We start from the raw sequence: 13,294 nt of genomic DNA, 5'->3' as shown, positions 1-13,294 counted from the left end.
AATACCATTTTTCCTATTAAAAAAATAACGTATTTTACGTTTATTTATAAAAAAATTATATAATTTGTCTTTATTACCGTTCACATAGATGTTTATCACCGGTATTTTATTTTCAAGTCCCCACACACAAGTTTAACTTTATTACAACCAACAGTATAAAGAATATCTCATTATTTTTAAAAATAAAAAAAATCCCTAAAATAACTTATGTTTGACTTTAAAATTTGGTTTCCTTTATTTAATCTTAACTTTATAAAATTTAACGGAGAGTACTAAGGTTAATTATTATGATATATAATTAACTAAGTCATTTATATGGTAATTATCCGTTAAATAAAATTAACGATATAATATTTTGAAGGCACTAAAGAATAATAGAGGAGTAAATAATGTGATAAGAGACAAAATATTTGTATATGATTTATATTGTTGAGTATAATTCTAAAGAGTTTTTGATCAAATTAATTAGCCTTATCTCAAATTATTTTTATCAAAATGATCTACCCGGTAAGATTAATACTAAAATGGCTCTCTTTTATTATTGCGGTCAGTAAAAGACCGATAAGATAAGCTTTTTATTTTAGATAAAAATGCTAATAAGTTTAATATTTATATTCGTACGTTAATAAAATAAAATGTTATCAATAGTTTATATATATATATATATATATATATATATATATATATATATATATATATATATAACACTGAAGTTATCGACTATATGTTTATATGTTTATACTTTTAGACATCCGATACTGCTTTGGTCGCTCCTAAACTAGTTAGCACATTCGTCATAGTTTGCAGCTCCGTATCAAGGTCATCATCAATATCGTCAGAACTGCTGCTTGGAATTTCATTCGATATGGCAGATCAAGCGAGTCTCCCCTCTCAATCCACTAGATCTCCTATGCCGGAACATGAACAGAGGAAGCGAGAAAGGGGCGAGTCTCAAGGCCTGAGAGTGCTCTTTTCGCGAAAGAAGGGCGGATATCGCACTTTAGTTAGAACTTTCATGGCTGAGGATCAGTCTTTAGATTTGAGACTGGGACGTCTTCTCACCTCCATGTACCTACAGATGAGGGCTCCAAGGCCTACTGTACAATCATGTGGACGGAGACTTCATTGGGTAGGACTCGGCTAGTGATCGGTCAAACCCTAAGATAAATACTGATAGATTCAACCAAGTCTGTGCCTTGATTTTTTATTTTTGTTGTCACATATAAAACGCCGATCAAATCAACGCCTTATATGTAAGAAGGCACTAAACTTATTAACATTTACTTATTTTAGATAAAATGCTAATAAATTTCAAAATTTACTGATAGCTATAAGGAAACATAACTCTTTTTTATATTAAGTTTGGCGAAAGGTGTACTTCGGGCAACAAAAAAAAAAAAAGTTTAGAAGAGAGTTAGTTTAGTCAAAAACTCCATTTGAAGTAGCAATTCACGATATGGGCTGTTCTTCTAGCCCTTCTCACAGCCCACTGGAAACCTAAGAGCCAAAAATGGTGCTTTTAAAGTTACAAATGATGATCAAGCTAACCTGCCAATTGGATCCAAATCCAATTCAGAACCGGAAAAAAAAAGAACCATACTGAAAGCCATTGCCAATTTACATAAGAACATTAATTTGAATTAGTTGGTATCATTTTTTTCCTTCTTTTTTGGGTATTTTGTCTCTACTTTTTCTTACGATTTAATCTTCTTAATTTCTTGCTCCCGTTGGTAATAGTTGTACGATGTTTGTGGAAATTTTTTGAGGTGCAAATATTATAAAGATGTATTTTTTTAGATTTTCAAATAACACCTATCTTGTTTGCTTTGAGTTCAAGAATCTCGCTGAACTGGTTCAGTAATTAAATATTTTTTTATCTTTTTTATATCTAATTAAATTTATTTTTTTAAAAATTAAAACTAAACAATAAAGCTAACTAATAGAATTCAAGAGTTAGTTTCAAACCAAACAAAACTACATTATAGTGATTTTATGAAAAGTTTGAGATATTTGTAATTGACTCCTTTTATTTTGGCTTAATTTTTCTCTCACGAGATATTGCTACTTTGACTAATTGTTTTTTACCCTAGATTATAATTTATTTAATTCGACAGGTATATTTTACAAAATATACCTATAAAATTTACTAGAACACCCTCGAGGAAAACATTTTTGAAGAGAGTTTGGATTTTGTAACGCATTGATATTTCAGAAGTTGACCAAGGGAAAAAAAGATAATGAAGTAGGGAATATTATTGTAAGTATATTAAAAGATCAACTTAGTATCTCTAATGGAATATTCATGTTTAGATAGAGATTTGATAGTATGATGGTAATGAAAAGCTAAATCTGTAATCCAAATACTAACCCCCAGGACTCCCAAGAACAATAAGTGCTAAAGATGGGAGGAGAACCACGGCCAAAGATGACAGGATATTTGGTGTCCCAAGCTCCGTTGGTAACCACCCTGAGAGCTCTCTCTCTCTCTCTCTCTCTCTCTCTCTCTCTCTCTCTCTCTCTCTCTCTCTCTCTCTCTCTCTCTCTCTCCATGTTATCCACTGCCAGAAGCCATTGGAACTCGAGAGCTCGAGTCTTGGGAAGATATATTGGACTCTGCATTGAGTAGCTTGAAAAAGCTAGGCGACTAAGAGGCACACATCTCTTCCTTCACAAGCATAGACCATGTCCACCGTGACTACTCCGTCCGTCCGGTGGTCTGGTTGGTTTCGCCTTCGATCTTCCTTTCTCCGAGCACGATATATTAATATCCTTTCAACCTGGTCGGATGGATCGCATCATCAGAGGGTCAACTCGTTCTCGGTCGTCGTGTAGTTGGCAATAAGGTCGGTGTGTTCTTCATCCTGTATGCTTGCTCGCCAGCTATATATGAATTAAGCTCAGCAAAACTAAAGACCATAAAGCTCTAAGAGCATGCCAGAAGATTGAGTTCCTCCCGTAGAAAGCGATGATAACTATATTTGATACACGAGTGTATTCACGCTTTATTCTCTCGGAAGAGGTCTTCAAGAAAAACTACTCCATTGAGGGAATTTCTTCAAGACAACATTGGAGTGCCAGAGCCGGAATCGCGTGGCGACGATGATGAAGATGAGGGCTAAGATCACCGCCGCACAGGATGATTTTCCATCGATGAAGACCTCCAAGACCCGGGATCGAGATGCTCATCTTGCGATGGAGCTGGTGAGAGATTTGCTTGATCTTCTTCTTGATCTCAGTTGGTTTGATGCATGGCCGAGCCTCGAGTGCCATTTTACAATGAGCTTAAATTAAATGGCTATATATATATATATATATATATATATATATATATATATGTATTATCTAAAAATAGTAAAGTCTAAGTGTATTTATATTAAGAGAGAGTTAACATTTTATTCAGTCTATATCTAGTCTTTATGTTTTTTTAATGATAAACAAAAGACCCAACATTATGCGTTTTTTATGATTCAAATCCTATCTTATTATTATTTTCTTGAAAAAAAACTTCAACTTTTATCAAAAATATTCAAAAAAGCTTCTGAGTTAATTTAACCTCGTACTAGCTTAACAAAATAAGGATTGTATGTCTTTATTTAAATTAATATTTTTGTATCCGCAATATTTTATTTGAAACTTTCTACAAAATAAGATAATAGGGTAACTAACTTTGGAATTTTAAAATATTAATCTACATAATATTCTTATTTTATTAAGTTAATATGAGATTAAATTAACTCAGGAGCATTTCTGAATATTTACCTTAAAAAAATACTTAGATCGATACATTCACTATGCCGAAAAGTAAGGAGCCCAAACGTACCGATGATAGAGGTCAAATACTTTGATTGGGAAATTCACAAAGCCCAAAAGTAAGCATGATAAAGATCAAATATTTGATTGCGAAGTCCACTAATCCCAAAAGTAAAGATGATAGAGATCAAAGACATGATTGAAGTACACTATGCTCAAAAGTAAGGAATCATGCATTTAAAAATATGCTTCATATAATCTTCTCAAAAAGAGGAAAAGAAAATAGATGTTCTTGTGTGACAGAAGATATATTCGGTATTGTTGGTGGGACTTTATTCAATTGATAATACTTGATAAATATGTTATATAGTGATATTTGCTGCGGTCAAATAAATGCCACTAATACTAAGTTTCACTTGCATTTTGGCTGACCATCAGTATAAGTACTGTCTAAGTGATATTTTTATAAATATAAATAGTTTGTCAAAATAAATTTGGATCCGAATACGAATATGGATATAACTAACATTATCGGATTCATATTCGAATAACGAATACATATTTAACCGCTAACCGCTTAGATAAATACCCAACCCTCTCCCTCTCTTCGAATCGATAGCTGCTTCTACTTCAAACTCTCTAAAATCTCTCCTTGCGGTCACTAAAATCTTACCCTATTCGAGTAATTATTAGTTTAAGGTATTAAAAGAAAATATAGAACAAACTGTGCATACAGATACAAATTCATGTCTTTGAGTTATTCAATTACTTTTTCTGTGCAATACTCGAATTTGTATGCTTACATAAGTATATCACTATGCACCTTTCTAATTCTACTAAATAGACTCCATAGTGTTTTATATTTTTTTAGCACTACTTTAATCATGTTTATAAGTTTAAACTGAAGAAACTATCATCTTTGCATTTACCCAAACTAATATTTCCATATATTTTAAAATATTATAACTATAGTGAAAAGAGAAAATCTGATATTTTTATTTATGCTATAAATTTGAGTAATATTGTATATAAATTAAAAAGTAAATAAAAGGAAATTAAATGTTGGCGGATAAACTCAAACCGACCGTTGTGGTTCCATTCCCATAACCTCCGGTAAGGCTGTAACCCAACATCTATATTGCTAAGTATGAAACCAAAGTACCAAACACAAGCTGCCAATCTCCTGGATAAGCACGAAACCACGAGATGCAACTCGGGTAAGCTCACTGGAGAGGTGATGATACCCTGGGGCGGACCGAGCGGTGCATTGGAAACGTCAAGACCAAGGTAGACACGTGCCCAACCACCTGTAAGCAAAGCACAGCAGCCGAGAACTGGAACGTTTCTACTCCCAAACGCTCTGCCTCACACGTGTCATGCTCCTTCTGAAACCCTCCACGCTATTTATGCCTGATCCCCTCTAGGTATCATCCACTTTGATATAATCCCATTCCACATCCAGCATTTAGAGTTAGTTCATAGCGAAGGAAAGCTTTAGGAGGAGAGAGAGAGAGAGATAAAAAATGGCTAGGACTGTGGGGAGGAACGTAGCAGCTCCGCTGCTGTTCTTGAACCTTATAATGTACATCATAGTGGTGGGGTTTGCGAGTTGGAACCTGAACCACTTCATCAATGGCCAGACTAACTATCCCGGTACGTAATCATTCGTTTACTTTGCTCTGCGCGATGCTTTCTTTTTTTTTAACAAATTTCGTTTGGTTTGAACCAGGGGTGGCGGGCAATGGCGCGACCTTCTACTTCCTCGTGTTCGCCATCCTCGCCGGCGTCATCGGAGTCGCGTCGAAGCTGGCCGGGGCCAACCATATCCGTGCCTGGAGGAACGACAGCCTCGCCGCCGCCGCGTCGTCGGCCATCGTCGCATGGGCCGTCACTGCCTTGGCGTTTGGGTATGCAGTTTTTTTTTACGACAACCAAGTGGTAGTGCATAATATTGTCAATTTTTTGTTTATATATAGTTCTTTGGGTGATCTTTTTGGTAGGTTGGCTATTAAGGAGATCCACGTTGGAGGGCATAGAGGATGGAGATTGAGAGTTTTGGAGGCGTTTATAATAATACTAGGCGTGACCCAGTTCATCTACGTATTGATGCTCCACGCCGGGATGTTCAGCAGCAAGTATGGGCCGGGCTATAGAGATCCAGACTATGGAATGGGTGGTGGGCCGGGGACGGAGCCCAAGGGGACTAGAGTTTAGAGTTTTTTTTTTTGGGCTTTGGCAGTGGCAATTTGGGAAATAAAACGAGTGGTTGATGTTGTTGTTGTTGTTGAAATCCTTTTGGGGGGAGGGGGCTAATTGTGTATGTTTTTTAATATGCTTGTTGTTCGTGCTTGCACAGCATTTGGAACGGGCTTGTTGTATGTATTAGTGTTTGCTCCTTTTAGGAGTGTACTAAAATTTAACTTCTAAAATGTTGTTTCTGTTGATATGATTTGTTTTAACACGCATTCGGAATTAAGAGATGTAGTAGTAATTAGCAGAAACAGAACCTTAGAACACAAGGACAACGAAGCAAAGAAACAAGTAAACATCAACACTTTATGAAGAGGAGACAGCCAAAAGAGGGTAGGAGAGGGTAGGGACTAGAGAGGACCAACCTCTTAAACGGAGATGTACATAAGGCAACTTGTGAGCACCCCCAGTGTAGATGGCATCAGAGAGGAACCCAAAGACGGGTTTAACCTCCATGGGTAGGTCTCTAGTGTTCTTGCACCAACTGCAGAGAAGACTAGGAAGAGTCCAAGCCTATGGACACACCCAGTATTGTTGGAATGAAGAATTCTTCTACTTGTTGCTTGTTGTTCTTGGGTCTTAGGATGGAGTTGAAGATGGGTCGTGAGATGAAGGGGATCTCTCTGGTTTTAAGGTGGGATTTAAAAGGCAAATCATGGGTTTAAAGATCTTTTGGGCTTTGTTAGTCTGCACAGGAATCCTTTCAAAATCATTTTGTTACATCTGAGCAATTTCTAGCCAAACCAATGACTATATCTCCTTACATTAAATAAAAGTAGATACAAAGGACAATTCTCTTCTTCATCAAAATAATAAAGAAGCTTTGCCCTACTACAATTTCTCCGTCCAGACCTCTCCACGAAACAAATTGTTTTCCGAGAGTATAATTAATTAGAAGTTACCTTCACCTCATCCTGTCCTACCCCTGCCAAGTCACTGATATTGGACTTCTCACCTTGTACTTGGGTTGGCCACTATGCCTCCATATCAAGTGCCCCTCTCCAACGCTGTATACTGCCCTTCTCTTTGTGGACTCCAACCACACTTGAAAGCTCTTCCTCTCATTTAGTCCCACAAATGTTAGCACCTCCGGTACCACTCTCAATTTGACTCCTCTCGGTGCAGCCACTTGCACTTGGTATGTAGAATTAGGAATGCCAACATTGGTCAGCCTTCTCTGAATCATAACTGATGTGCTTGTTCTCTTGAAAGCCACTGCAATTGATGGATAGTTGAGACTGAAGTTCTTGTTCTGCTGCAGGACTTGGCTGCAGGTGATGTTCCTGTGTGTGATTGTAAAGATCTGCGTCTGGGTGTATTCAAGAGTGCAGAGGTGGGTAATGTAGTCCTGGGGCTCAATGTCGTAGACTAACCCGGGATCGACGGCTCTCGTCGGATTGACATGCCCGGCGCCGACGGCGTACAGCCCGGCACGAGCTTCTCCGTCCATTATCGGCTTACCGAAGTGGTCTACGACGTCTGCGGTGGTCATGATCGCCGACCTAATCGCCGCGGGGCTCCACGACGGGTGCGCCGACCGGACTAGTGCGGCGATCCCGCTGACATGCGGGCACGCCATGGACGTCCCTGACAAGACGGTGAAGTTAGTCCTCCGTCGATCCTCAGGGAGTCCGGTCGGGCCGAGATTGCCCGGCCACGCCGCGATGATGTTGACCCCCGGGGCGATGACGTCCGGCTTGAGGACCGACGGGTTTGTCGCGCTCGGCCCGCGAGCCGAGAACAACGCCACTGCCGGTCCCCGCGACCGCCGGACCGACATCCCTCCGTAGACCAATTGGGCTATTGGTCTTCTAGTGGAGTTCATGTAGCGTTTCAATTTGAGGGATTCTTGGTAGCCGATTAGAGTGGCTGGAAGGACATGGACGTCAACCGAGTCCTCTTGTTGGTTGATCTGGGAATTGGCGAGAACCATGGCGGCGCCGCCGGATTCTTTAACGACCTCTCCCTTCTCGGCTCTGCCGTTAATTCCACGATCGCAAACTACCATCTTGCCTTCTACTCTTGCTCTTGGGAGAGACCCTCTCACGCAATACTCGGAGTCTCTCGTCCCGCCATATTCATATATTAGCTCCAGCTCCTTCCCGCCATTTTTCAAAAATCGGTTACCTGGGTACATGGACTCCCCGTAGAGCATCTGACCGTTACCGAGCCGGACGAAGGCCGGGAACCGCCGGTCCAACATCCCGGCCCCGACCGTCGTGATCCAAGGCGCCTCGTTGGCGACGGAGCTCGGCATCGGGCCGTTGTTCCCAGCGGCGCATATCACAGCGACCCCGCGCTCCATCGCCCGGAAGCTCCCGATTGCAATGCTGTCGTCGAAGAGCGGGATCGGAAAGCCCCCGAGGGACAGCGAAAGCACGTCGACGCCGTCGCGAACAGCGTCGTCCATGCCAGCCAGGATGTCGGAGCTGTAGCACCCATTGTACCAGCAGACCTTGTAGACGGCGATGTGGGCCCCGGGCGCCATCCCCTGAGCCTCGCCGGCGCCGATCCCGAGGACGCTCGCTCCGGGGACCGCGGCACCGGCGGCGGTAGACGCCGTGTGCGTCCCATGCCCATGAGCGTCTCGTGGGGACACGTACTCCGACACCGAGGACTCTTCGGGGTTTGCCGGGTAATTCGTCCGATGGCCCTTCAAGTAGTACCTCGCGCCGATTAGTTTCCGATTGCAATTGGCGGGACCGAAGCCCTCCCCTGCTTGGCAGACGCCGCGCCACCGTGAGGGCACCGGTGGCATCCGGCGGTCAGAAAAGCTCGGGCTTTCAGGCCAGACGCCGGTGTCGAGCACCCCAATTATGTTTCCTCTGCCGAAGCCGGACATTTCCCACGCGCCGCCGGGGCTAAAATTTAGCCCCAAAAACTTGTAAGAGTAGGTCGTGTGCAGATCGATCCTGCGGTCGCCGCGCACCGACACGACGCCAGGCAACGCCCGCAAGGCCTTGGCCTCGTCGCCGGTGAGGCGCGCCGCGAAGCCTTCGAGCGCCGTGTGGTAGGAGTAAAGAAGCCTAGAAGATGGATCTCCCTCTTCGTCCAAAACCGTGGCTTTTTCAAGAAAGGAGAGATGCCAATGTAGCTTGGTTTGGAACCCCGCACTGCCCAATTCATCCTGGTAGAGTTGGACAATGTAAGTCTGCAGTTCTGGGACATGTGAAGTTGCTACAACCAAGGAGGAGAAGGAGAAGAAGAGGAAGAGGCACGGCAAGTTTGGATTGGACTCCATGATGGATTTGTTAGTATTGGTTCCAATGGAATGGTTGGGTATTTGAAGGAGATCGATCAGCTGGAAGCTCGGAAGCATTGCTTGAGAGGAGATAAACCTCGTGAGGCGATGAAGGGCTCTCCTGATCTCACGAGGAAGGGTGAGTAGAAGAGCCTGCGGGAAGACTGGGAGTGGAGCTGAGATGCCTCACGAGATGTTTTGCTAGCAGTTATTGCTGGGTTTTTTTTTTTATTAATTTGTTTTCCTTATCTGCAGTGTTGGATTCAAAAGTTAAAATCATCAGAAACCTCTGCTCTTTTGCCCCTCAGTGGGATACTAAAAGGATGGAGAAATAATAGGAAGAGAGAGTAGAATTGAATGCCGAGGAGGGCTCAATCTTAAATGCTACTCTTTTCTTAATTCAATGCAATATTTTTTTTTTTTGGTTGGCAAACAAGGACTCCCATCAGCTCCTGGCATATGTTGGGGTACCCTAGCATTAATTTTGTGGAATGCGCAGCCCAGACCGATGAGGATTTCTCCCAGGTTTAGAGTCAATTATGATAGGTTGAGATTAGATGCAGGTCAATCTTGTGAGTATCGATTAGAATGTGTATTAACGATGCAATCTTATAACAAATTTAGTCTTTTGTTGATTGTGAGCTCATGCGGCACTTTTATCTTCTTCGGAAGATAAAACTAGCTTTCTCCCAACTAGAGCACAAAAAGGCAACAAGAGAAGAAAGATAGGTTGCAGGCTTTTATATTTCTTAGCTATTAAGCTCAAGTGTTTATAAAGCTTAAATTGAAGTCTTTTACGTATAGAGGGTCAGCCCTTTATATAGAACTTGTCCCTTTAGTTCTAAACTGACTAGAGATGGAATAAGCTACTCTCTTTACAACTTACACTCAAAGGTTAATTTTGATTGACTCGTCTCAACAATAAGAACACTTCCTAAGGTTAGAAAAGGTTGCAAAGGGTTGACTATCTCTCCGAAAGTCAACAAAAGCTACTTTAAGTAGTTTTGTCCATCCAACAGTAAATTTAGTCAAACCATATCTTTTAGTCCACAAAGGCTACAAGCCACTCTAATGTTCTTAGACACCCAAAACGCTTGGGTCACTGACGAACAATATGCATGCAATCAATTCATTGGCACATCTAATAGGCACTAAGGAATGCCTACAAAAAATAACATCAAGTAACATAAAAAGAACAATTAAGAAATCTTGAAATCTTTGGTCATAAGATGATGTATTCATGGGCTGGGGCTATGTGAACCTGGTTTGCTCATTGTTAGGCTTGAACTGGGACTAAGAGATGTTCAAGCCTGAGCCCAAAATAGGCTTTCTGCACCTGGCCCGGCTCAAGCTCGGCCTGCAATTGGTGATCTTTGAGGATAAGGTTCAATCTACAAAACTTTAAAAACTTCTCAAGTTCATAATTTTCTCAGATTTATATAATTATAAGCAATCCAAGATTCTCAATTAGAGTATTCAGCTTGTCAATTTTTAGTTGGCAAACTCATAAATCAACTCAGTTAGGGATCCATCGTTTAGAACGTCAAATCGCTTCTTCCATCCCTCTTTCGTTCTCACAAATCAACTGCTAATTAATTTTTGATTTCAGTGCGTTTTTTTAGCATATATAAAATATACCGAATGTTATTAATATAAAATAAAAATAAAAATAAAAGAAAGTGATCATTCTATCAAATATTTTATTGGGTCACTCCTATCAGATTAATTATAATTTTATTAGGAGATTTTAAAAACTAAAAATCCTTAATTGAATGATGGGTAGTTTTCAACTACGCATAGGCAGTAGTTCTAAAGCATTTGTGGTGGACTTATGCACCATGGTGTTGTTTGTCCTTATACTGTTTGTTCTCTTTTACTTAGTCTAATTAAACTAATCCAGTGATGCATGACTTGATAAGGCACCAACTTCAATCATGCCTTTCATTAACTTTTTTTTTGTTTTTTTTTTCTTCTTGTTCCTTTCACATCTTTCATTATGAAAGATTAGTTGGTCTCCTTAACATGACCAATTGGTAGGGGTGAAATTGGATAGTAAAATGTATATTTGTATATATATATATATATATATATATTTCGAATATGAATAGTGAATGTAGATCAAATATCCTTAAGTATAATAGGTAGATATGAATCAAATGTATGTATTTATTTTTGAATGTATAAGAACTTGTTTTGTAATTACTAAAATATATATATAGTCAAAACTATCATATAAAATTATAAAAAATATTTTGCACCACGGATAAAGTTATCCAGATACAAATATAAATTTAAATATTAGACGGATGAAAAAAAATCTCAACGCACATCCAATAAAACTCGGATATAAAATCAGATTAGGTCAAATTTAATCTGACTTATTTTCATCCCTACCAATTCTGACATCTTGCATATATGAAACCATCTCTAACTAGCTGTTATAAAGTTAATTTTCTCGGCAACTAAATATATTCAATTGCCACTATAAACCCATTTTTAGGTGGCAACAATTATATAACACACCAGAATAAATGATAAAAGTTAGAGATTAAATGGGGTTAACTAAAATTTGAGATAATGAGTTTCAAACAAAGTGGTTATAATGCTTAGTTAGTTAATTTACTAATTACTCTAAAATTTAAAAAAAATTAACTAACTAGTGAACTAACATGATACAGGCAGAAGTTTGTAAGTATAAATCGAGTCTATCTATCATTTGATTTGATGTATATATAAAACAATTCGCTAAAATAGAGTAAACTTATTCAATTGTCTCTTGGAACGATGGCAAAATATATATGAGCATTAATGAGCCGAACACTAAGGAGTTGGATCTTGCTCATGCTTACAAATGCAAGTTGACCTAAATACTTAGCAAAAAAATTTGAGCTAACTCACGTTTGCCTCGTTTAGTTTGTCTACAACTTCACTCAACTGGCTTATTTAACTCAACTCAAGTAACTCATTTGTAGCTTTTTACTAGCTTTTTCTAGAGCTAATGAACTTGTGGAATTAAAAATCTAAATTTAACCGAATAAGATTAATTTTAGAATAGATATTTATGTTTGTTTCCTAAAATGATGTCTTTATTTTAGAAATAATGTTACTTATGTTCGCTTGTATTTTAGAATAAGAGTATAATAATAATTTTTAATGTGATATAATTCTTTTTTTAAAAAGATGAGAAAAATTATTTTAATTTTTTATATATAAAATTACCATAATTACCCTTTTAATTTGATATAAAATAAGTTGATAGGATAAATATCAATGATAAATTAGTAATTATGTTAGTGTGTGATATAAGATACAATTTTAATAAATATTATTTATATTTTAAAATAAGATAATTATAATATTTAACTATTATTCTAGAATAAGGAGTTATATTTTAAGATTAGAAAAAAATTATTCCTCGAGTGAACTGAGGCCAAAGTTGCGTAAATCTTAGGTCTAGTAGTTGAGGTAAAGAACAATAATTAGTTACATTGGTTAAAGATATCAATAGCTTCCTCACATGGGATAAGAATGGGGACCAAACATACAAACACTGAAGTTAGGTAGCTTAACCCGTTGTTTCTAAAGTTTTCTATGCAAACGAAGAAGAAGAAAAATATTCTTCTGTACAATGTTCTAAATTCTTCTAATTTGAGAGATGATGTTCTTATTTGATGAAGAGGACTGGTCCCTCCTGCAATTATTTTAAGAGGACTCCTCCTCACGATTACTCCTTGGGATCAAACTAGTATTGCAATGTTTAGGTTCTTTTTTGTGTTAATAAAATAGTTTGTAATCTCTCTCATATTTTGTAATTGCAATATAATGAAAAAGAAAAGGAGATTGGAAATACAAGTGCTTCAAAATTTACTCTCTCTCTCTCTCTCTCTCTCTCTCTCTCTCTCTATATATATATATATATATGTTAATATATCAAAACCTCCATGACTCAGCCAAACTCAACTTTATGACCCAGGGACCAATTCAAACTAATACCTACCAAAAGTGATCAGCTCTTGACTTACCACCTAACTAAAGAGTTGAAGAGGGGCATTG

The 13,294-nt window shown here is 38.7% G+C and overlaps 2 protein-coding genes across 2 annotated transcripts; one reads left to right on the top strand and one right to left on the bottom strand.

Annotated features, from left to right (window-relative positions):
• The first annotated feature begins 5,061 nt into the window (after positions 1–5,061).
• LOC140784523 (membrane protein PM19L-like) lies at positions 5,062–6,179 on the top strand. The gene is made up of 3 exons (XM_073131998.1): positions 5,062–5,403; positions 5,480–5,657; positions 5,751–6,179. The coding sequence occupies exons 1-3, from the start codon at positions 5,274–5,276 to the stop codon at positions 5,962–5,964; spliced, it is 522 nt and encodes a 173-aa protein (XP_072988099.1). The 5' UTR covers positions 5,062–5,273; the 3' UTR covers positions 5,965–6,179.
• A 653-nt stretch (positions 6,180–6,832) lies between these two features.
• On the bottom strand, positions 6,833–9,297 carry LOC140784880 (subtilisin-like protease SBT1.2). The gene has a single exon (XM_073132480.1). The coding sequence runs from the start codon at positions 9,239–9,241 to the stop codon at positions 6,920–6,922; it is 2,322 nt and encodes a 773-aa protein (XP_072988581.1). The 5' UTR covers positions 9,242–9,297; the 3' UTR covers positions 6,833–6,919.
• Positions 9,298–13,294: the final 3,997 nt, after the last annotated feature.

The sequence above is a fragment of the Typha latifolia genome, chromosome 3 (assembly GCF_019914945.1).
Source record: "Typha latifolia isolate L0001 chromosome 3, TyphaL0001v2, whole genome shotgun sequence".
NCBI classification, from domain to species: Eukaryota; Viridiplantae; Streptophyta; class Magnoliopsida; order Poales; family Typhaceae; genus Typha; species Typha latifolia.
Note: the sequence above shows the minus strand (reverse complement) of the source record. Positions and strands in the feature narration are given on the sequence as shown.